Source organism: Podarcis tiliguerta, assembly GCF_965153285.1.
Source record: "Podarcis tiliguerta genome assembly, chromosome: 12".
NCBI classification, from domain to species: domain Eukaryota; kingdom Metazoa; phylum Chordata; class Lepidosauria; order Squamata; family Lacertidae; genus Podarcis; species Podarcis tiliguerta.
The window spans coordinates 14,929,601-14,953,582 of record NC_139545.1 but is presented as its reverse complement, the minus strand read 5'-3'; the positions used below and the strand labels follow the sequence as shown (position 1 = coordinate 14,953,582).

The following is a 23,982-nucleotide window of genomic DNA, read 5'->3' as shown; positions in this document are numbered from 1 at the left end:
AGCACTGAAATGGGACCACAGAAAAGCACTTTGGAAACATCCTTGGCTGTGTGTACTTCATGGTAAAAACCATTAAAACTCAGCACAGATGTGCCGATTTCCATTATCCATTTAAATCTTGCAAATATGGGTCCAGAGCAACAGGTAGTTTGCCAGGTGGGCTGGCAGCACTTTCTAGTTCTCCATAACAACAGCACTAGCACATGATGCTCTTGTCTTTTATATGCAGGATAGGATGACGCAGGGCCTAGGCCCTAGGAGATGCTGGCATGAAGGCCTATGAGAAACCCACCTAGCCTTACGCATGGACCAGCGTACAAATGACAAACTACTGCCGTTTCCTGTAATCCTGCCCTTCTCGCGACCTTTAAGGGTTCTGTTTGTTTTTAATAGTGCCAGCAGACTATTAAAGCCCAAACCAGAAAGATCAAATTGCACTGATTCTGGGCAAAGACTTTTATAAACACATTAAACCTTTTAAAAATAATAACAGCATGGAATATGCGTCGCAGAAAGTCTATGGGCAAAAAGAGAGAGGCAAGCATAGCTCCCTTCTTCAGTAATTCTATGATGAGACTTATATTTGACCTTTAATGGGATGGAGAAAGGTCTGCAGTTCTGTCCTCAGCAGGTCTCAAGGTCTGTACTGGGGTAAATTACTGTATTTTTCGCTCTATAGGACGCACCGGACCATAGGAGGGGGAGAACAGGGGGAAAAAATTCTTGTTCTCCCCCTCTAAAACAAGGTGCGTTCACCCAAAGCCTCCGGAGCCCAGCGAGAGTTCCCTCTGTGCTCCGGAGGCTTTCGGTTCCTTTCGACCTGCTCTTTGGGGCTGGCAGGCGGAAGTGCTGCTTTCCCCCACCGCCAGCCCCAAAGACCAGGTTGGGGAGCAGCAGGAAGGCAGCGCACGGGAAGGCTTGTGGGGCTGGCGGTGGGGAGAAGCGCTGCTTTCCCCCACCGCCAGCCTCAAAGACCAGGTCGGGGAGCAGCGCAAAGGCTGAGCAGCGCTCCGTCTTTCCGTTCTGGCTTTGGGCTTAGCCGTGCAGCCTGCATTCACTCTATAGGACGCATACATATTTCCCCTTAATTTTTGGAGGGGAAAAAGTGCGTCCTATAGAGCAAAAAATACGGTGAATCATTTGCAAGTCATATTTGAGTGCTTTGCTTGAGATTGCTTCACCTCCAATAACGTTGGCGTTACTTTAACACCAGAAAAGGACCGCTTCCAGATTCAGTGTGTGAGTGCAAAGGATAATTTTGTGCTACATCTGGTTGGAGTGTGGGACAGGCTAAAAGTGAGAAGTACATAACAGGGAAGCACTTACTCCAGGTAAGGAAGGACCTGTCAAATTCTGGCACTTCGGCAAAGACTGGATACATGACTGGCCTTACCTTTAGGCCAAGTGGGGCATTCTCATAGAGCGTAACAATCAGAGCATCACTAAAGGGAAGCAAAGAGTTAGTTACTGCAGAATTTTATGTTGAGCGTTGCAATTTGACTACTTTTAATCTTGGGTGCCAAAGTGGGAAAGCACACTGGGGAGGTTGGAGCTTTGGTGAAGAAGAAGAAGAGGAGGAGGAGGAGGAGTTTGGATTTGATATCCCGCCTTTCACTCCCCTTCAGGAGTCTCAAAGCGGCTAACATTCTCCTTTCCCTTCCTCCCCCACAACAAACACTCTGTGAGGTGAGCGGGGCTGAGAGACTTCAGAGAAGTGTGACTGGCCCAAGGTCACCCAGCAGCTGCATGTGGAGGAGCGGAGACGCGAACCCGGTTCCCCAGATTACGAGACTACCGCTCTTAACCACTACACCACATTGGTGAATGAAGGTGTCCATTATTTTTCATTTTTAAATATTTTTTACTGACAGTTTTTGAGATAAAATACAATAAGAATCAAACTAGACCACAGAATGAGAATATTTTAACAAAAAAACGTAACAAGAGAGAGAGAGAGAGAGACACCATATAACACTGGTCCAGAAAGACGTATATGGCTCCCAGTACGTTTCCAAGCATAATTCAAAGTATTGGTGCTGACCTTTAAAGCCCTAAACAGCCTCGGCCCAGTATACCTGAAGGGGTGTCTCCATCCCCATTGTTCAGCTTGGATACTGAGGTCCAGCTCTGAGGGCCTTCTGGTGGTTCCCTCCCTGCGAGAAGCGAAGTTACAGGGAACTAGGCAGAGGGCCTTCTCGGTAGTGGCGCCCGCCCTGTGGAACGCCCTCCCATCAGATGTCATGGAAATAAACAACTATCTGACTTTTAGAAGACATCTGAAGGCAACCCTGTTTAGGGAAGTTTTTGATGTTTTATCGTTTTTAATATTCTGTTGGGAGTCGCCCAGAGTAGCTGGGGAAACCCAGCCAGATGGGTGAGGTATAAATAAATTATTATTACTATTACATGTAGGGCCCTTTACCATATTTATATCATATATTTATCCACATACAGAAATAGATCTTCCCATCTCCCACCTGGGAGTCTACTTCTCCCAGTCTCTCACCCTGGAAGATACTTTCTACCCTGCCTTTCATGCAGGGAGTCCTCCCCTCCAACTGTCCTTTTTGTTGTGTGTCCTCCTCAGTCCAAGTTAAAGGACTTCTTATATGTCCCTCATCATTTGGAAAAGCCGCCAATTAAGTATCCATTGAGCCAGAGTGGTGTAGTGGTTAAGAGCGATAGACTTGTAATCTGGGGAACCGGGTTCGCCTCTCCGCTCCTCCACATGCAGCTGCTGGGTGACCCTGGGCCAGTCACACTTCTCTGAAGTCTCTCAGCCCCACTCACCTCACAGAGTGTTTGTTGTGGGGGAGGAAGGGAAAGGAGAATGTTAGCCGCTTTGAGACTCCTTAAAAGGAGTGGAAGGCGGGATATCAAATCCAAACTTCTTCTTCTTCTTCAACAGAAGCCACCTTTATGTTCTCCACTTCTATCTTTCTTTAACCCTATTCATTTAAAAAAATCACCCAGGGTTCAGAAAACTACCACCAGATCATTGGTGTTAAAGGGAAGGTGGGTCCCCCCCCCATTTAAAAATAGTTTCTTTGCCGCAGCATATAATTCAAACATTCTCATAATCTTAAAAACCAGAAAATAACACGTCATCTGCTCCAATCCCATTAAATGGAAGGAATACATTATATCTGCAGCAATTGGAAAGGTTAAAATGCATATTTCAAGTATTCCAAACTATGTTACCCAACCCAAGCACTAATCCCCCATGTGCCTCACTACCTGTGTGTTCAATAAAATTGCCCCATACTGCATAGAAGTTATCGTTTTTCTTTTGGCCTCTCTGCAATTTCCATGCTAGCTTTTCCAACAAAGCTTTGTCTGCCAGACCACTTCATCCTACTTATCCATGTTCAACAGTTGCAGTGTTTTCCATGTGCTGGCTATGGTTGTTCTTGTTGTGGTCAATAAATGGGTTATAATATCTTTATTTCTAATTCTTGGTGAGTCCTGACTGAACAAATTAATGCCAGTCCTAGGGACATAGGAACTATCTGCCTTGTAATCAAAGATATCTCTGCAAAGACATTTCCCCAGAATTTTTCTATTTTTGAACGCTCCCACCACTTAGGTCTGTATGTCCCAAAAGTGGGATACCCTCTCCAACACATAGGAGAGCTGTTAGATTTTATACAAGCTAGACAACTATGTGTAAAAAATCAACCACTTTCTCTTGTCATTGCCAAAATTTATATGGGGCTTTGATCCACAGTCCATTCCATGCCTCTTCTGAAGGGGAGGTTTTGTTGTTGTTGTTAATTATTATTATTATCACAACTGAATTATGAAAAATTCTAAGGTTATTAGTCTACAGCAGGTATTCAGGTCATCAAGGCCAGTTCATTTCTTTAAAATACCACATTTATGGTGTTCTTCCTAAAGCAGTATAAGACAACGTTCATTCCCATTCTCAGTAGTTGGATCAAAGCCTTTCCCTAGATATTGGGAGGGATAGACACAAAGCACTGGGCTCCTGTTTCTAGGGACAACCTAGCCTTTGTTGTCATCCTGCCTGGTTGCAGAGTAAACTACATCACAAGAGTATTGTGACGTCATCACTGCCATCCCAGCCAGGCTTTGGAGCAGATGGCCAGGACCCCACCCCTTGAGGTGGTGAGAAAGCTACAAACAAGTTGGTATGGCAGCTCGTGAGATATTGGGCAAGACCAGCAATCGCGTATTCACTTGTAATGGTATAAAATATCACAAAATAGGCATATAGAATCATAGAATCATAGAGTTAGAAGAGACCACAAGGGCCATCAAGTCCAACCCCCTGCCAAGCAGGAAACGCCACCAGAGCACTCCTGACATATGGTTGTCAAGCCTCTGCTTAAAGACCTCCAAAGGAGACTCCACCACACTCCTTGGCAGCAAATTCCACTGTCGAACAGCTCTTACTGTCAGGAAGTTCTTCCTAATGTTTAGGTGGAATCTTCTTTCTTGTAGTTTGGATCCATTGCTCCGTGTCCGCTTCTCTGGAGCAGCAGAAAACAACCTTTCTCAGAAAACAACAGCAGGTTGTTGCAGCCAATCTTGTCTTGTGTTTAGGAAACATTGCACCAAGGCGACACACTTTAAACCTAGATTGCTGTTCATTTAAAAACGCTGGTACCATTAATAAAATTTCAACAGTGTAAATATGTTTTGATGGATGTAACAATGAATTACTGAATGTTTTAGTTTAGTTTATGTTTTAGTTTAGTTTATGTTGTTGGGTAAGCAAAATGAACCACCGAAAAAGGTAAGCCATTGATTTAAGGTTGCTTAAATTAATATTTTGAAATGCAATTTAGAAAATTTTAAAAATATATACAAATAAGCCTAGATTGCATTCCAGGGCAGGTGACTCGACCAAGTTGGAATGGATATTTTTTTTGTCATGTTTTTTTAATTCTCCCCCACTGAATTCGGCAGTATCTAATCTCACCAGGATAGAAAACTGTACAGAGCACTTGATGAACAACTGAACTAGCTGTGCACACCTGGGTACCAATTAAGCATGAGTCGTCGGTGTGAAAGCAGGAAAGAAAAGGACGGCAAATGAGTAAGGAGGTGAGACCACCCATTAAAACGGAATCTAAAATAGAAGCCTTTCACGCAACTATAGCCTTACAAAGAAACCAATTGATGAACGGAAGGCCTCTGCCTGTTATGAAAGTTATTGGCTTGTTAGGATAAAGGCAAAATAACTAAAGAAATAAGGAATTTGTTCGGTAAAGACACCTGTTTAGGAGTACACTCTTACCTTGGAAGTCTAATGGAATCCATTCCAGAAGTCTGTTCGACTTCCAAAAATTTCGGAAACCAAAGCGTGGCTTTTGATTGGCTGCAGGAAGTCAATAAAGGTATTTGATTTGACTGTGCTTTTAGCAGAACCTGCTTTTAGCAGAACCTGCTCAGTTTTTGCTAATGCTTGCAGAACATTTTCTACACTACCCAGTGTTCTCCCCTGCCTGCCACATCATGCCGATGTTATTGGTTAAACGTCTCTTGGTTTGGGACTCAGTGGAGGGAATGAGCCCTGGTGCTACCTAGCTGGTCACATGCCCCAGATAGTTGCGTGCCAAATTCAGAAACAGGCAGGAATTGTGGGGGTGTTTCAGTATCAAGTGGGCCACAGCAAGGAGGGAGAATAATACTAAAAGCAAAGTCTCTAAAGGCAGTAGAAGTGAAACCAAAGATTGACAGAAACTGAGAGGCTATTAACACTCGCTTGGGAGAAGCACGCTGTGTTTTTTTTAGGTATGGGTTTCCCCTGCAGCATTTGTGTTTTTCTTCCTCAAACGCAGCCCTCTAAGTGTCCCTATTTTCCAGGCACAGTCCCTGGATTTACAGAAGCTGTATTATTAGGCGTGTGACTGCATGAAGAGCTAGCCTACTGAACAAAGGTGCAAGTTACCGTATTTTTTGCTCTATAAGACTCACTTTTTCCCTCCTAAAAAGTAAGGGGAAATGTGTGTGCGTCTTATGGAGCGAATGCAGGCTGCGCGGCTATCACAGAAGCCAGAACAGCAAGAGGGACTGCTGCTTTCACTGCGCAGCAATCCCTCTTGCTGTTCTGGCTTCTGAGATTCAGAATATTTTTTTTCTTGTTTTAACAACAGATCTAACACAGTGCGCAAGGGACAAACTACCATCTAAGAAGGAAACCACCCTTATGGCAACCATGAAAGACTACCTTTATAATACCTCTGCAGCTGCAGAGATAAACCTGACAGCAACAGATCTAACACAGTGCGTAAGGGACAGCAACAATCTACCATCTAAGAAGGAAACCATCCCTATGACAACCACAACGCGCTCTTGGACCAGCATGAGATACCTGGATGAGGATGAACTTGGTATCAGTCAAATAGAACACCTCAAGGTAGATTCGCCAAAAAAAGGAGTTCTGATCACTAATGTTAGCACGCTGCACCCTTCAATTGATTCCATTGAGTACCTGGGCGACAATACATCTATGGACATTGCCAAAATGAATGAAATCCAACTAACAGATAAAAAGATAGGCCCAAAAAATCTTTTAAAGGCAAATTGACTAAGATCAATGTTTGGCAAGACAACGTGCAACCTTGCCTTGCTAACTTGGAATATTGCAGGTTGGCAAAAGAGGGTTTCTGACCAATCCTTTGCTAAATACATCCAGAGACATGACATTGTGTTTCTCCAGGAGACCTGGAGCACAAGTGAAGTGGAGCTAAATGGTTTTTCTGCGTTCTCCCTCCCAGGTCTTTTAAGTACTAGAGGGGGGCGAGTTAAAGGTGGGTTAGTTACCCTAATCTCAACAAGGCTAAGGGCCATATTTAAAAAACTAGACCCACTAGACCATCTGGCCACAGCTGTGCAAGTACAGTGGAGAACCCACAGCTTGCTGCTGATTAACGTATACCTACCCCCACAAAGAGAGAAAAGATTGATAAGAAACAATTGGGCTCAGTTAGAACAGTATCTTGACAAACTATCAAATCAATTTCCTGATGCCTCTGTAGTGGTGGCAGGCGACCTAAATGCCAGAACTGGACAATCTGATGAGGCTTTGTATGCCCATTTCCATGAAACAGTCCCCATTATAGAGGAAACCCACCCAATACCAGCTAGAGTCTCAAAGGATAAAGGCTGCAATTATGCCGGCTTATGCCTACTACACTTTTTCTTGTTTTCCTCCTCCAAAAACTAGGTGCGTCTTGTGGTCTGGTGCATCTTATAGAGCAAAAAATACGGTACATTAGTTTCCCTTCCTACTTTTGCCTTTCATATGCCCTGTCCCTGCCCCAGAATGTGGCCCTTGGGGTGATCAAGATTAGCCAACTCTTGGTGTTATTTTGGAGAGGATGCCGGGAAACGGAATGATGTTCACATGTGGTGGAGGTGTAAATATGTACATTTTTTTTGGCAAAGGGTTTTTTAAGGAGATAACAGAAATCACTGGGTTAAAGCTGACCGAATGTTCAGAGGTAGCATTATTATCAATTTACAATGAGGTGGAAGGTTCACAGGCTGTGAAGGACTTGCGCACAAATTTATTGACAGCTGCACGAATTATGATAGCTAGGAAGTGGAAGGGGCAAGCAGAATATAAAACAGGAGAATGGTATAAAGAGGTGTGGGATACAGCTATTAATGATAAATTAATGGGTGCCATTAAGGTAAGATGGAGAACATGCAGGAGGAATGATTTTAAGGAAATATCGAGGGTGTTTGTAGAATTTGTACTCTTAAAATGGAAAGGGGTCAAACCATCGCAAGAGGTGTTGAAATTTTGGGAGGTTGGATAGTTACAATGGAATGGTCTCGGTGGTGGGGTGCACATTTTTATTCTTATTTATGATTGTTACTTTGTAAAAATAATAATAATAATAAAAAAGAATGAATGGGGGTGGGGGAGATTTGCCAACTTTTGAAGTATAGGGAGGTGTAAAAGTGTTGGGGTGTTATGATGCAGGTGATCCGAGCCAACAGATGGAAAATAAAGCTTTTGCAGAGTTGGGCTTGTGGTGGGGAAGAGAAAGTGGTAATGCAAATTGGCGGGTGTACCGGAACCAGGTGCTGCCCAAGTATCAAGGCTAGGTTGGTAGTCAATGAGGATGCATCTGGCAAGTTGGTAAGAGGAGGAAGAGGGATGGGCAGTCCCACCGGGACCTACTCTGAGCAGGCAAGAGAACGAAGACCTCCACTAAGTCTTGTCCAACTGCTCTAGTTGTATCTCCTCATTTGTCTGACTCTGTTATTATAAGAGAAACTGCTCCCTTTCCCTTATGGGGTATTCTAGAGCCCGTGTAGAGTCCTTAAGTGGGTTCCCTATTGGTAGGAGAAAATAACAGAGGCTAGCCAGAGTATATTGAGAAGCAAAGCGGCTAGTAAGCCTGATCTTTATTCAAGGAACTATTGCAACAGGGTCCCCACTCACCACACACAGGAGGGAGGAGAACCCTGAACAATGGCGCGCAAGCCATTCAAAAGTCTTTTGAAATTGCCCAACCTGTAGCCCAAGACCACCCCACAAATCATCATACATACATCACAGAAGGACACGGTCTACAGCAGAAATCCTGTTTGCCAGGATACCTGATAATGGTCACCGATTGCATTACCTGGCCGTTCTTTCGTGATGGTTCCTGAATCCTGGTCACAGGCTCACCCTATTCATGCACAAATACGCCCTTAAGACAGGATTTGTAAGCAAAAAGACAACGGGAAGGCTTTCCCCATTTGCCTCCCTTACTTCAGAGGAATATTTGAGGTCATTGGGAGAGCCAAAATGGCTTCAGGATTGCTCTCCCACACTCTTTCAGACACATGGTTCATATCAGGGCCGTCTTAAGCATATCCGGCGCCGTGGGGCAAAGAACCTCCGGCACCCCATCCTCCGTTTCCCAGAGTGGTCGACTTTTTCCCAAGCCTCCGCGGGGATCACTCTCCTCCCGCGGAGGCTTGGGAGGCAAGCTGCATGCCCGCCAGCCATATGATTGACGGGGCGCAGCTGGCAGGCGTGCAGAAGGGAAAGGGGAGACCGCTGGCAAAGCCGCGCAGCTCCCTCACTCGCTGCGGCGCCCCTGAGAGGCCGGCGCCCTGGCGCAGTGCACCAGTAAACCCAATAGGAAAGATGGCTCTGTGAAATATACTGAGTTGAGAGTGGATTTCATGCTCTTTATTCAGCTCATAGTGGTGAGGAGGAATGAAAGTTCCCCCACAGTATCCGCTTTATATATATTATTCACACAATGGGCTGCACATGACTGGCTAATTCCGGAATTCTCCTGTGGGCCAATCAGGTTGTGGATTCACTTCCATCTGGAGCTGGATTGGGTGGCTACTGCAGACCAATTATACTACTGCATTGTTCTAGGACCAATCAGACTGCTGCATTCTGAATCCTATTGTTCTAGGACCAATCAGACTGCTGCATTCTGAATCCTATTGTTCTAGGACCAATCAGACTGCTGCATTTTGGATCCTATTCAACTCAGTACATAACACTCTGGTTCGTATATTTAGATATGTGTGCATTTATGAATATTTATTCTATATCTGAGACCTTAAAATTCTTATAACACTGGGCTGAGAAGCTTCTGATAATAACCGTTTCTTTCCCCTGAAGGGAGAACCAAAAAACTATCTGCACTATGGTCGTCCCCCCATTTCTCTGTGATTCATTTAGAATTCAGGCAATGAAATATGTGAAGGGAATAGCAGCGAAAGACTCCAGCTCAGAAATTCCTCAGACGGCTGATCCCGTTATTCAGGGAAGGGGAACATATTGCCCTGTAGATGTTGTTGAATTATTAAGTGGTACACCCTAGGGTGTTGCACTTGCGCCGAGGGAACTGCACTGAACGTGCCTTTGGGTAGCTGTGGCTTACTCAAATGTGCTTTCCCCACATTAGCGCATAGCAGTACAGTTATTTACTCAAATGTATTTGTTTTAAAAGCATACATTCTGCTTTTCGCTCAGAGCGACTCACAATGTAAGCTTCTTAGGAAGCCCATCAGCTGGAGGTGGGCAGCGAGAGGGATGATTTAAATAACAGGGTGAAAACAGCGTATCAAACAACCATTGTAAGAAAATCATGTTAAGGCAGAGCTAGGGAACCTTTCCGCTTCTTGGGAGGAAAGCAATGACAAACCTAGGCAGCATCTTAAAAAGCAGAGACATCACCTTGCCAACAAAGGTCCGTATAGTTAAAGCTATGGTTTTCCCAGTAGTGATGTATGGAAGTGAGAGCTGGACCATAAAGAAGGCTGATCGCCAAAGAATTGATGCCTTTGAATTCTGGTGCTGGAGGAGACTCTTGAGAGTCCCATGGACTGCAAGAAGACCAAACCTCTCCATTCTGAAGGAAATCAGCCCTGAGTGCTCACTGGAAGGACAGATCCTGAAGCTGAGGCTCCAATATTTTGGCCACCTCATGAGAAGAGAAGACTCCCTGGAAAAGACCCTGATGTTGGGAAAGATGGAGGGCACAAGGAGAAGGGGACGACAGAGGACCTGATGGTTGGACAGTGTTCTCAAAGCTACCAGCATGAGTTTGACCAAACTGTGGGAGGCAGTTGAAGACAGGAGGGCCTGGCGTGCTCTGGTCCATGGGGTCACGAAGAGTCGGACACGACTAAACGACTAAACAAGAACAGGGAACCTTTGGCCCAACAACTCCTATCAGCCCCAGCTGTTGTGTGACAACATCTGGAGTGCCTTGATGTAGGGAATATCATTATAACACTTCCCCAAGAAGTAAGAATAATTCAGCAGAATCTTTAAAAATCAAGTTTGAATCAAATGTCCGAATGAATACAGTGTTGGGGGTCTGAGGGATCTCACCTGGAATGGATTCCACAGATGGGTGCCACTAAAAAGCCCTGCTCCTTGTAGTCACCAGCCTGACTGCCACTGGATGAGGAAGCTCAAATACTTACCAGAGCATGCAGGGGGAATGCAGGAGAGCATGCAGGAAAGAATGCAATTCTATATTCTGAATAACTGGTGCATAAGTTTAATTTTAGATGTATTTAAGCACATGCCAACCCAAACCTCATTTGTCAAATGTCCATTGTGGCACAACTATAGTTGATCTCTTGAAATAGTATTGGCAGAGTGTTTTGTGAAATAATTGAATTTGATCCTTCCCACCTCTCTCTTTCCCTTAGCTTTAGGGGGATATAACCGTCTCCTTTGCTTTATGGGGATATAACTGTAAAAAAGCGGAGACATCACCTTGCCAACAAAGGTCCGTATAGTTAAAGCTATGGTTTTCCCAGTAGTGATGTATGGAAGTGAGAGCTGGACCATAAAGAAGGCTGATCGCCGAAGAATTGATGCTTTTGAATTCTGGTGCTGGAGGAGACTCTTGAGAGTCCCATGGACTGCAAGAAGATCAAACCTATCCATTCTTAGGGAAATCAGCCCTGAATTCTCACTGGAAGGACAGATCCTGAAGCTGAGGCTCCAATACTTTGGCCACCTCATGAGAAGAGAAGACTCCCTGGAAAAGACCCTGATGTTGGGAAAGATTGAGGGCACAAGGAGAAGGGGAGGACAGAGGACGAGATGGATGGACAGTGTTCTCGAAGCTACCAGCATGAGTCTGACCAAACTGCGGGAGGCAGTGGAATACAGAAGGGCCTGGCGTGCTCTGGTCCATGGGGTCACGAAGAGTCAGACACGACTAAACGACTAAACAACAACAACAACAACTGTCTGGAACTCCTGCTATGTCATAAAGGGTCCAGTGATATCTGATTCAAAGATATTGAACCATCTTAAACTGAAACCCCAGGCACACTCCTTCAGAATAAGCACCACTGACCTTGCCTGAGTTCAACTAGCTGTATAGGACATAGAAAATATAAGTGGAACCTGCAACAAAATGCTGCAATATGGCATCTTCCTGGGGCTCCCAGCCACAACCTTTTACAAGCTGCCTTCTTCCATTCCTCCCCCTTTCCCGTAGAGATGCTTAACATTCAATAGGCCTGCTCATTCCTCATCAGGCTGTGTTTTGGGGGGAGCTTGTCCCCTTATACCACCCCAAAGTTTTGTACTTCTCTAAACTTTTTGTTTCTTAAAAGGTAAAGGGACCCTTGACCATTAGGCCCAGTCGTGACCGACTCTGGGGTTGGGGTACTTGCTTTACTGGCCGAGGGAGCCGGCGTACAGCTTCTGGGTCACGTGGCCAGGATGACTAAGCAGCTTCTGGCGAACCAGAGCAGCACACAGGTGCACCTTGAGGTGCTTTCGAACTGCTAGGTTGGCAGGAGCAGGGAGTGAGCAACGGGAGCTCACCCCGTCATGGGGATTTGAACCGCTGACCTTCTGATCGGCAAGTCCTAGGCTCTGTGGTTTAACCCACATCGCCATTCGCATCCCTTTTGTTCCTTAGTGCTGTCCTTTTGGTAGCATAGCAAACGGAGGTGCTAGCCACTGCAAGCATATCAGTTTTCTGTTAGAGAGATCTAAGAACTATTTTTTAAAAATTGACTGAAGTGTTGAAGAAAGGGAATGTGTAACCCTCAGCTACACAGCATTTTTAAACAGGCCATTAATGTTTGAACAAAATTAAACAAGGAAGGTTCCCCATTCGCTTATCTTTAACAAACACTGGAATAGTTACTGGCAGTTGAATGTCAGAGGGAAACAAACCTTGGAATCAAAATTGCTTTATATGTTTTGTTTTTCTGCTACGGAAAGTGCTGTCTCATGGGAAAAAAGCAGAGAGGTTGACACTTCCCCCCCCTCCCCCCAGTTGTTTTTATTTCTTAAGTCTTTAAAAATAATAATTCTTAATTGATTTTACAGATATAGAATTATAACAATACCAATTACCGTATTTTTTGCTCTATAAGACTCACTTTTTCCCTCCTAAAAAGTAAGGGGAAATGTGTGTGCGTCTTAGGGAGCGAATGCAGGCTGCGCAGCTATCCCAGAAGCCAGAACAGCAAGAGGGATTGCTGCTTTCACTGCGCAGCGATCCCTCTTGCTGTTCTGGCTTCTGAGATTCAGAATATTTTTTTCTTGTTTTCCTTCTCCAAAAACTAGGTGCGTCTTACAGAGTGAAAAATACGGTACATATCCATATTTAGAGATTTCTCCAAATCTCTGAACTTCCCACCATCCTCTCCATGGGTCCTATTGTTATCCTTTTCAACTGCATATTATTTCGTAGCCCATATTTTATATCTCTCCATGTTGTCCATAATATTTGCTACCTTGCAAGTGCTATTGCAGTCCTGCCAATGTTTTCATCTGCTTACAGTAGTCTCCTAAATAAATTATATCCCCCCCCCCCAATTCTTTATTGAAGTTTTGGTCTTCTTGGTTCTTGAACTTTCCGGTCAGTTTTGGCATTTCAGAGTACTCCAACAGCTTAGGGACTTTGTCTTCTTTCCATCTCTGGGTAGTAGCATCTATGCAGCTGTTGTCGCATACATAAAAAGTCCTCTCTGATCCTTTGGAATATCGGTACCTACAATTCCTAATAAAAAGGCTTCTTTTTTTAAACAAAAGTTATTTTAATCATTTTTTTCCAATTCATTATATATCATTTCCTAGAAGGCTTTTATTACCTTACACTTCCACCACATATGGTAGAAGGTACCTTCTTTTTCTTTACATTTCCAGCACCTCCAGTGGTTTTACTGATCTTATTGGGGCTCAGATGTCTGGCCCTGAAGTCATTCCCATCCTACTCGTTGGAAACTTGAAATGAACACGCGTGACAATTTCAACGATGTGCACGTTAGCTGCTTAAAACACTGTGAGATCATTCCCTCCCACTGTGTTTTGAGTCGCTATTTGCAGGATACTGTTCACACCAGAAGGGTGGAATGGGGATGCCTTTGACCAGGCATAGGCAAACTCGGCCCTCCAGATGTTTCGAGACTACACTTCATATCATCCCTGACCACTGGTCCTGTTAGTTAGGGATGATAGGAGTTGTAGTCCCAAAACATCTGAGTTTGCCTATGCCTGCCTTTGACCGATGTACGTTACCAGTTTGGTTTCTGCATGCCAACAACCACCCTCCCCTTTTTCCTGCCCATGAAGCTGTCACCTGTATCTCCCAGCAAGGGCAAGGGACGCTTTTCCCTACAAAAGGTTTGTTTAGCGCAGCTGAGAGCAGGCAGAATTTGCAGTCTGCGCCATCCCACCCATTCTCTCACGTGTGTGCAAACGCACGGTGGACGAGGAAGCAATTCCCAGAGGGTCAGTCCAGAACTCAAGTGTGGTCAAGTATATGCTGAGAGCCAGATGACATTGAGGGCCGCATAAAATTGGGACAAGGGCCACACGCAACCGCAGGTCCTCGCCCCAACTCTGCAGGCAAATCTGTCCCTAGTACAGCATTTCCTTATTTCTGATTACAGTGGTACCTCAGAAGTCAAATGGAATCTGTTCCAGAAGTTGGTTCAACTTCCAAAAGGTTTGGAAACCAAGGCGAGGCTTCTCATTGGCTTCCAAGGCGAAGCTTCCGATTGGCTGCAGGAAGCTCCTGCAGCCAATTGGAAGCCGCAGAAGCCCCGTCGGATGTTTGGGTTCCAAAGAAAGTTTGCAAACTTTCGGGTTGGTGGCACCCAGGAGCCAAACGTTTGACTCGCAAGGTGTTTGACTTCCGAGGTACGACTGTACTGCCCAAACCAAGTCAAATGGAACACCTATTTTCCACAGTTTGTTTACATTGGACTATGGAGAAAAGACCTCCCAGTCCCGTAGGTTGAGAATAGCTGGTGTAATGGCTACAAATGTTATTGGGAGTACAGTTTCCATCTGCCAGTGTTTGGGATGATGGATGTTGGAGTCCAACAATATATAGCAGTGTGTTGGAAACCTCTGCTTTTTAGGTTTGTATTTGGAACTAAACTCCAGCACCTAGTTCAGCGGTATTTTGTCCCAAAGACTGCAGGCTTCTTTACTTTTCCACCGGTCTCCATTGTTTGCAATCTTTAGCTGCTTTATCAGGGAAGCCTGTTATCGGGGCGGGGGGGGGGGAGGATAGTGTATATGATCCCTTGTTTTTGGTTCTGCCTGTCAATGGCTTACTGGGCAAATATAAGCTACAGCGACATTGTTTTGGAATGTGCTGAAGAAGTTAAACAATGGACGCAGCAGTTTTCAGCATGCTTCTGGTGTCATGCGGTGTTAAGCAAAGCCGGAAGCCTCCAAGCTTTCTCCGATGAAAATAGGGATGTCCTAAGGAAAAGCAGGCCATTCCAGGAACAAATCAGAAAGCAGGGCGGTTTATGTAAATCTGGGAGTGTCCCTGGAAAATAGGGACACTTGGAGGGTCTGCATGTCACAATTCTCCTGAAGCCTTCTTGCTTTCTGTGCATGTGACAGAGGAGTTTTCCATCCAGATATTCCTATACAGTGGTGCCTCGCAAGACGAAAAGAATCCGTTCCGTGAGTCTCTTCGTCTAGCGGTTTTTTCCTCTTGTGAAGCAAGCCCATTAGCGGATTAGTGGATTAGCGCTATTAGCAGTTTAGCGGCTATTAGCGGCCATTAAAGGCTTAAGGGATTAGCGGATTAGCTGCTAAAAAGCTATTAGCAGCTTAGTGCCTTAGAAAAAGGGGGTGGGGAGCGAAAAAACAACAACCCCAGGAATCGCAAGACATTTTCGTCTTGCGAAGCAAGCCCATAGAGAAATTTGTCCTGCGAAGCACCTCCAAAACGGAAAACCCTTTCGTCTAGCGGGTTTTCCGTCTTGCAAGGCATTCGTCTTGCGGGGCACCACTGTATACAAATAGCAAACTAATCCTCCAAGGGTAGATCCTTAAGCAGCAGTGTTACAATGCTTGGCTGGTCCCCTGGGCAAAATGCTCGCGCTCCCATGCCCAAAAACATGTCCTGTCACAATAATAATAATAATAATAATAATAATAATAATAATAGTAATAAATTTATATAGTCATGCTGCCCACATGACCTGGAATTTGTACGTCGGCTCCCTCGGCCAGTAAAGCGAGATGAGCGCCACAACCCCAGAGTCGGCCGTGACTGGACCTAATGGTCAGGGGTCCCTTTACCTTTACCGTTTGGCTCTTCACCCTATTACTGTGGCAGCACTGCTCTTGCAGGGATTGCCAGCCATCTTGGCCCTGTCACAGGCTCAGGGCCTGTGAGCCCACCGACCTGTGCCCTGTGCCTTAGCAGTGTCCCTATGTAGTCAAAACAGCACCACATACACACACACATACGCACGAGGAAGGTATTAGTAGGCTGGGGGGAAACCCAAGATTTGCAGAAGTACAGAAATAGATGGAGGAGCTCTAAAGGGTGGGAACCCAGAAATAGTCCCATGAGGGCTGTGTTCAGTAGGCACAGAATGCTGAATTTCGATGGAACGGCTCACAGGTTTGAAGAATATTCTTCCGCTATGAATGGTCCATGTCAGCATTAAGAAAAAGAATTTTCGCCTGCTGTTATAATTGTTCTCTCTGTGAAATGGATGTTTTATATTTCTGAAAAAATAGCATGGTTGTGACCAAGTTTCAACAATTAAGGCTGCACAGAAAAAAGCATTTTGGTTCCTGAAATTCATTCTGATTGTGCAGATAAAATGTAACTGATCAAATTCTACAGGACGTGGTAATAGTGGGTGAAAACACTCCAGCTCCCAGGCAGGCACCTCCAGATGGTGGAGATGTCTGGCACTATCCTGGCTCCCAGGCATCTTCACTTGGTTGCAAGTGGCCAATAGCTAGGTGCAAAATGCGCCTGGCGCCTGGCTAATTTCGAACACTGCTATAGCCACAGATTAGATTTTGATTATTGCTGCCAGTGCTTTTTTTCTTTAAAAACGTTAAAGGGTACTCTCATTTTGACTCCAGAAAAGCACCATTTTATAGTTCAAATTGGGGAAAATAAATTCAGTAAATGGACAAAAGTACAAAGATTCACCAAATGTTTAGGGGTATGCGTCCCCTCAGAAAAAAAGCACTGATTGCTGCTCTCATCCCCGGCTGCAACAACCCTAGTTACTCAGTTCAGAGCTAACGCTGATCAGACGTTAACTGTTGGCTTTCCTCTCTCTGTGGGATTTAAATGCCGATTTAAGGAGGGAGCCGGTGGCGACATATCAAGGTTAGCTCACTGCGTTGCTGCCTATTAATGGCACACCGGCTAACGGGGTTTATTCTCACACATGCTGGGTGTGTTGAGGGGCCTTTAAAAAGCACTACCACCCAGGCAGAGCCTTTTGCTCTTGGACTGAGCTGCGGCGACTGAAACGCACAAAGCAGCTCCAGCAGCTGCTCCTCCAGCGTCCAGGCTTGCCCTTGACTGAGTTGCCAAGGTCGGCGCTTCTTGTACACACGCTGCTTCTGCCACCCTGAAGCCATCTAGCTGTTTCCTAGCACCCGGAGCCACCATCATTCTGGTGCAGCTTGTGACTTCACAATCGGCTGTGTGCACATCTGCAGCTTGGCTGCAAAGGGAGAGAGGTCTGCTGTGGGCTTTTCTGGAAGCTCAGGGTTAGGATGAGCAAAGAAAGAGGAAGATAATAAACCACAAGATTATTACCAAGTGGAGAGAGAGAGAGAGAGAGAGAGAGAGAGAGAGAGAGAGAGAGAGAGGAAGGAAGCAGCTGCAGCAGCAACAACAACAAAAGCCTGGCTTTGCTTGCTCCCATTTTCTGATCAGAGGTTTGATATGTAGCAATTGCTTGGGTCCTTTTAGACTCTGGACTTGGTGGTCTTTCAGCCTGTGGTGTTTGGTGGTCAGCAGTTCTGCTGAGTAGGTCCCTCGATCTCTGCCTCCAAGTCCTGCCCTGATGCTGAGGCTGCCACTTCTCAGTGCAAGGAGCTAAGCAGAGACTGTTCTGCTTATTGCAGGGTGCGGGGAGAGGATGATTAAAGGGACAGAGACCGAGGTCAGCCCAGTTCAACAGCTGGCAATCAATCCTATTCAGTAACCACATAACACCGGTCCTGAAAGACCTACATTGGCTCCCAGGACATTTTCAAGCAGAATTCAAAGTGTTGGTGCTGAACTGTAAAGCCCTAAACGGCCTCAGCCCAGTATACCTGAAGGAACATCTTCACTCGCATCATTCTGCCCGGACACTGAGCTCCAGCACTAAGGGCCTTTTGGCAGTTCCCTCACTGCAAAAGGTGAATTTACAAGGAACCAGGCAGAGGGCCTTCTCAGTAGTGGCGCCTGTCCTGTGGAATGCCCTCCCATCAGATGTCAAAGACATAAACAACTATTTGACTTTTAGAATACATCTAAAGGCAGCCCTTCTTTGGGGAAGTATAATATAATATTATATTATATGGGAAGTATAAAATAATATTACAGTGGTGCCCCGCAAGACGAATGCCTCGCAAGACGGAAAACCCGCTAGACGAAAGGGTTTTCCGTTTTCAGAGGTGCTTCGCAGGACAAATTTCTCTATGGGCTTGCTTCGCAAGACGAAAATGTCTTGCGATTCTTGAGGTTTTTTCCGCTCCCCACCCCCTTTTTCTAAGGCGCTAATCTGCTAATAGCCTTTTAGCAGCTAATCTGCTAATCCCTTAAGCCTTTAATAGCCGCTAATAGCGCTAATAGCGCTAATCCGCTAATAGGGTTGCTTTGCAAGACGAAAAAACCGCTAGACGAAGAGACTCGCGGAACGGATTCTTTTCGTCTTGCGAGGCACCACTGTATATGGGAGCCACACAGAGTGGCTGAGGAAACGCAGCCAGACGGGCAGGATATAAATAATAATAATAATTTCCTACAGTCATACCTTGGTTTTCAAACAGCTTAGTTCTCGAACGTTTTGTCTCCTGAACGCCACAAACCTGGAAATGAGTGTTCTGGCTTGCAAACTATTTTTGGAAGCTGAACGTCTGACAGGCCTTCTGTGGCTTCCAATTGGCTGCAGGAGGTTCCTGCAGCCAATCAGAATCTGCGATTTGGTTTTCAAACATTTTGAAAGTTGAACGGATTCCGTTCGACTTCCAAGGTACGACTGTATATGCAGCAAAAGCGCACCACTTTCATCAAAAGAATGCTGGGAACTGTAGTTTGCCCTGCACAGAGCTACAATTCCCAGTCCCCTTAACGAAGGACAGTTCCCGGGATTCTTTGACAAGAAGCTGTGTGTTTTAAATGTATGATGATGATGATGAGGTGTTTAGAAGGCATCCTGTCAGTTGCTGTGCCCAGAGGATGGAAACACAGTGAAATTCCCTGCAGTGTATCCTGCCCAGCCAGCCTGAACTGAAGATGAGTTTGTCTAAGGCAGGGAAGACACCTGTGTCCCTGAGTAAGCCAAATAAGCGGTCTGGCAGTACGTTGGCCCGACCTTGAGGTCATTGATTCAACACGCTCTGAACTGGTCACGATGTTCCCACTCTTCATTCAAAACTTCCCAGCAGTCATGCACTGAAAGATGAATCCAAACTTCTGGCATTTAGTAGCTTGCATTGAAACGCTGCTTGGTTTAAGAAGCAGCATCATTGATTTAACCCGCAGCTTATTTCTCCCCCATGGTACAGGCAGGGGGAACCTGTGGCCTTCCTAAACATTGCTGGACCACAACCCCAACATCCCTGGCAATTTGCCCGCCTGGGCGGTGTCGTGTCACAGAAGTGTGCTGGTCGGTAATCACACAGTTCAGAGTTAACGCTTTATTAGCAAAAGCATAACCTTGGTTGAGTGTCAGGCCTAATGAGCAGAGCAGCCCATTACTGGTGGTCTCGCTCCATGAAAACCAGTTGCCAAGACTGAAAGTCCCCACCTCCTCCCAGTCGTTTAAGTCCCCTCCTCTCCAGGGCTTTTACCCAAACAATTGGAGAATGTGCCTGCGTGCTACCAGCCTCTTCTCCGCCATTTTCAGGCCTTTGCTGGTTCTGGGAGACCAGAGCTGAGGTGAGCTGGTCGCAGCAGGAGGGGAAAACACCCATGATGTCATCAGCCAGACGCATCTCTGCCTCTTGATCTCCTTCCTCCCACGCTCCTGATTCTAGACTTCTCTCTGCCACAGACTCTCCCAGCTCACTAAGCCCTGTTGCCTTTTCAGCTTCCGACACTTCCTCTTCCCAGTCTTCTCCCTCTTCTCCCTCTGACCACTCATTGTTTCCCACCACCAATTCCCAGGCTAGACTTATTTGTAAATATAGATAGAGAGGGCTGGGTGGTACTTGTTCCTCTATTTTGGATAAGTATGTGAATTTTTGTTTGTATCTGATTTTAATGTCTGTGTTATATTCATTTGTATTGTGTAAGTCACCTTTGAAACAGTGTATAAATGAGACGGATGATGACCATTTTGTGGTTTGTTTTTCCCCCAATCAAACCATACATAAATTTTATGAAATAAGTAATTATGTTTGCCGGCCAACTGAAGGTAACTCTTCATGCATGAAGTGCAGTAAAGCTTGTTATTGTTGTTTAGTTGTTTAGTCGTGACTCTTCGTGACCCCATGGACCAGAGCACGCAAGGCACTCCTGTCTTCCACTGCCTCCTGCAGTTTGGTCAAACTCATGCTGGTAGCTTTGAGAACACTGTCCAACCATCTCTTCCTCTGTCATACACTTCTCCTTGTGCCCTCCATCTTTCCCAACATCAGGGTCTTTTCCAGGGAGTTTTCTCTTCTCATGATGTGGCCAAAGTATTGGAGCCTCAGCTTCAGGATCTGTCCTTCCAGTGAGCACTCAGGGCTGATTTCCTTAAGAATGGAGAGGTTTGATCTTCTTGCAGTCCATGGGACACTCATGAGTCTCCTCTAGCACCAGAATTCAAAAGCATCAATTTTTCAGCAGTTGGCCTTCTTTATGGTCCAGCTCTCACTTCCATACATCACTACTGGGAAAACCATAGCTTTAACTATATGGACCTTTGTTGGCAAGGTGATGTCTCTGCTTTTTAAGATGCTGTCTAGGTTTGCCATAGCTTTTCTCCCAAGAAGCAGGCTTCTTTTAATTTCGTGACTGCTGTCACCATCTGCAGTGATCATGGAGCCCAAGAAAGTAAAATCTCTCACTGCCTCCATTTCTTCCCCTTCTATTTCCCAGGAGGTGATGGGACCAGTGGCCATTATCTCCGTTTTTTTGATGTTGAGGTTCAGACCATATATTGCGCTCTCCTCTTTCACCCTCATTAAAAGGTTCTTTAATTCCTCCTCACTTTCTGCCATCAAGGTTGTGTCATCTGCATATGTGAGGTCACTAAAGCTTATATGCCATTAAAAAATTGTCTTCAAGGTGCCACAAGGCTCTAAGGCTCTTTGTTGTTTTTTATTGAGGAGGGGAAATGTGAAAATAGTTCCTTAGTGACAGGGATCCACGAATGTGTATGGCTTTAAAAAATGGATTAGATAAATTCAAGAAGGGTGAGGCTATCAACATAATGGCTCTGTTGTATTTCCACATAGGGAGTATTATGTCTTGGAGTTGCTGGGAATCTCAGGACGGGTGAGAGTTGTGGCCCTGCGGTCCTGCTTTCGGGCAGCCCAGAAGCATCTAGTCGTCCTCTGTGAGAACAGAATGATGGATCCAGCCCTTATGGCAGGGTGTTAACAGAATGCGGGCGTCCCTTGGCAACACGACATTGTGCAAATTCCTGGTGACACTTTTCAGCGCGCGACGCAAGAGCATTGGGAAACGAAGGCGACATTCACAAGGAAATTTGCAACAGCTCAGTGTTGGGGCGCAAGCAACACTTGTAAGAAGTCTCCCACTTGCGTTGTCGTGGATGTGCCTCTCCCTAGAAATCAATCCACCATAACGGGGTGTTTAAGGTGCATGCCTTTATCTCCTTAGTAGATTGCTGCAAATTACATCACACACACACACAATATCCCAGGAACATTAAAAGCAGCAAAGACTCTTCTGTGTAGCTTGACCTATTTTCAAACCCCACCACCACACCTGTTCCTATTTCCTTTTAATATAACAGAAGGGGAGGAAATGCTGAGCTGGGAGGGAGGCTGCAAAGTGGATGATGGATTTCTTTTTTTAAAAAGCAGGGCCTCTGATTTAGCAGCGTCGGAAGGAGGCGGACCATGCCTGGGTGTCAGCGAGCGCCGCTTGGCGACGGCAGCCGCTGATGCTGCAAGCCAGGGGGCGAGGCGCGTTTCCTTTCCTCTCCGCTTAACGGAGCGGCGGCTGGCGACGAGCGAGGCGCGCAAAGCGCAGGCGGCGAGGGGGGCTGCTGCTGCTGCAAACTCCCTTTTTCCTTCCTCCGGAGGATACCGAAGACCCTCGGCAGGGAAGGAGAAAGAAAGCCACAACAGCTGCAGCTCAGAAGGATCAGCCAGATCCCCCCTCCTTGGGCACAGAAGGCTCCCCCACCCACCCACGTCGCCACCAACAACATGGATCCTGCAACCCGGAGGACCAAGGCGGAGGACGCCGAGCAGCTCCCGCAGCAGCCGGAAGAAGAGGAAGAAGTGGATCCCAGGATCCAGGTAATGGCCAGGAGGGAGGAGGTTCGGGATTTCTTGGGGATCCGATTTAGCCCCCCCCCCCCCACCGCTCACTCACGCCCCTTCGCGGGGAGCGCACATGGTGGGCGCATCGACGGGGGGAAATCGGCGTGCGCATTTTGGGGAGGTTGCAGGGCCGGGCGCCTTTTATTGGGAAAGTGTGCGTGCGTGGCGCTCGCTTGCGCCTCTCCAGCCGATTCTCCTCTCCACTCCCCCCCCCCAAAAAAGCCGCGTGTAAATTCCTGAAAAAGGGGGAGGGGGCGTTGCCGGCCGCCATGCGCACCCCCCCACCCTTGGGTGCTTCATTAGGTTTCTGCCAAGGTCCTTCTGCAGGCGGCAAAGCCAAGGGGGTCCGCCGATCTCTCCTTCGTAATTGTGCAAAGGGTGCTTTTGGGGAAAGAGCAGCCGCCTCTCCTCGTCGCCTTCCCTCTTCTCCCTTTCTAAGAAGCAGCAGCGGCGACGTGCAAGCGGCGAGAAAAACCCACACCCTGTTCTGGCGGCGGTCTCTCTCTCTCTCTCTCTGCCCTCGGTCGTTGTCAGAGGGTCGGGTTCCTTGGGTTTGGGGTTTGTTTTTTTAGGATGCCGTGCCAAAGGCAAGGGATCTGGCTCCGGGCGAGCGCTGGAGAGGAAGGGATGAGGGTGGAGAGGGGCTCTCGCCCAGGGATGCCACAGGCCGGAGCAGGTTGCGCTAGAGCGCTTTTGAAGGTCGTGGTGGCGTCTTGCAAGAGAGAAAGGCGGGGGAGAAGAGAGCGCTGGCTTATACTGGCTCAGTATTCCTACACTGTCTGGCAGCCACTGTCCGGGGTTCAGCCCCACGGGGAGATGCCAGATTTCGACCCTGAAGCCTTCTGAATGCCAAGCGGATGCTGTGCCACTGAACTAAGCCTCGTGCCCCCCATATTGTTGTTATAATAATAATAAGTTATTATTTATACCCTGCCCATCTGGCTGGGTTTCCCCAGCCACTCTGGGCGGCTTCCAACAGAACACTAAGATACCTATTAAACATTAAAAGCTTCCCTAAACAGGGCTGCCTTCAGGTGTCTTCTAAAAGTTTGGTAGTTATTTTTCTCTTTGACATCTGATGGGAGGGCATTCCACAGGGCGGGTGCCACTACCGAAAAGGCCCTCTGCCTGGTTCCCTGTAACCTCACCTCTCGCAGCGAGGGAACCGCCAGAAGGCCCTCGCTGCTGGACCTCAGTGTCTGGGCAGAACAATGGAGGTGGTTTGTTGTTGTTTATTTAATTTATATACCACCTTTATCTTCCAAGAAGCTCTCCTCCTCCCCATTTCATCCACACAGCAACCCTGTCAGGTAGGCCAGGCAAAGAGCTTCATGGCCGTGTACGGATTTGAATCCCGCTTTCTCAGGACCTAGTCCAACACTCAATAACCATCACACCACACTGGCTCCCTATAGTTTTAAAACCATTGACCACATTCCTGGCCGATATTAGCAACAGAATTGACCAACTGCAACCTTGTTCACATACCACGAGCTCCAATTGTCTGTCTTTTACCAGGGTCAATCAAATGTGCAATCTTGCTTGGACACTACTTC

General features: G+C 46.4%; 1 protein-coding gene and 1 long non-coding RNA gene across 3 annotated transcripts in view; both read left to right on the top strand.

Annotated features, from left to right (window-relative positions):
- Positions 1-1,566: 1,566 nt before the first annotated feature.
- On the top strand, positions 1,567-3,445 carry LOC310660503. The gene is made up of 2 exons (XR_014503449.1): positions 1,567-2,665; positions 2,909-3,445. It is a non-coding gene; the product is annotated as an uncharacterized lncRNA (long non-coding RNA).
- Positions 3,446-21,981: 18,536 nt separating this feature from the next.
- The window catches only part of SH3BP5 (SH3 domain binding protein 5), a 56,871-nt gene continuing 54,870 nt past the window's right edge, over positions 21,982-23,982 (top strand). The window contains exon 1 of one of the 2 annotated variants that reach the window (XR_014503351.1): positions 21,982-22,402. Coding sequence is in view for 1 of the 2 variants with exons in the window: in XM_083405070.1 (XP_083261196.1) it covers positions 22,310-22,402 (93 nt within the window). In the remaining variant the exon portion in view is untranslated. The remainder of the gene's footprint in view (positions 22,403-23,982) is intronic. The other variant, XM_083405070.1, reaches the window with a different exon arrangement.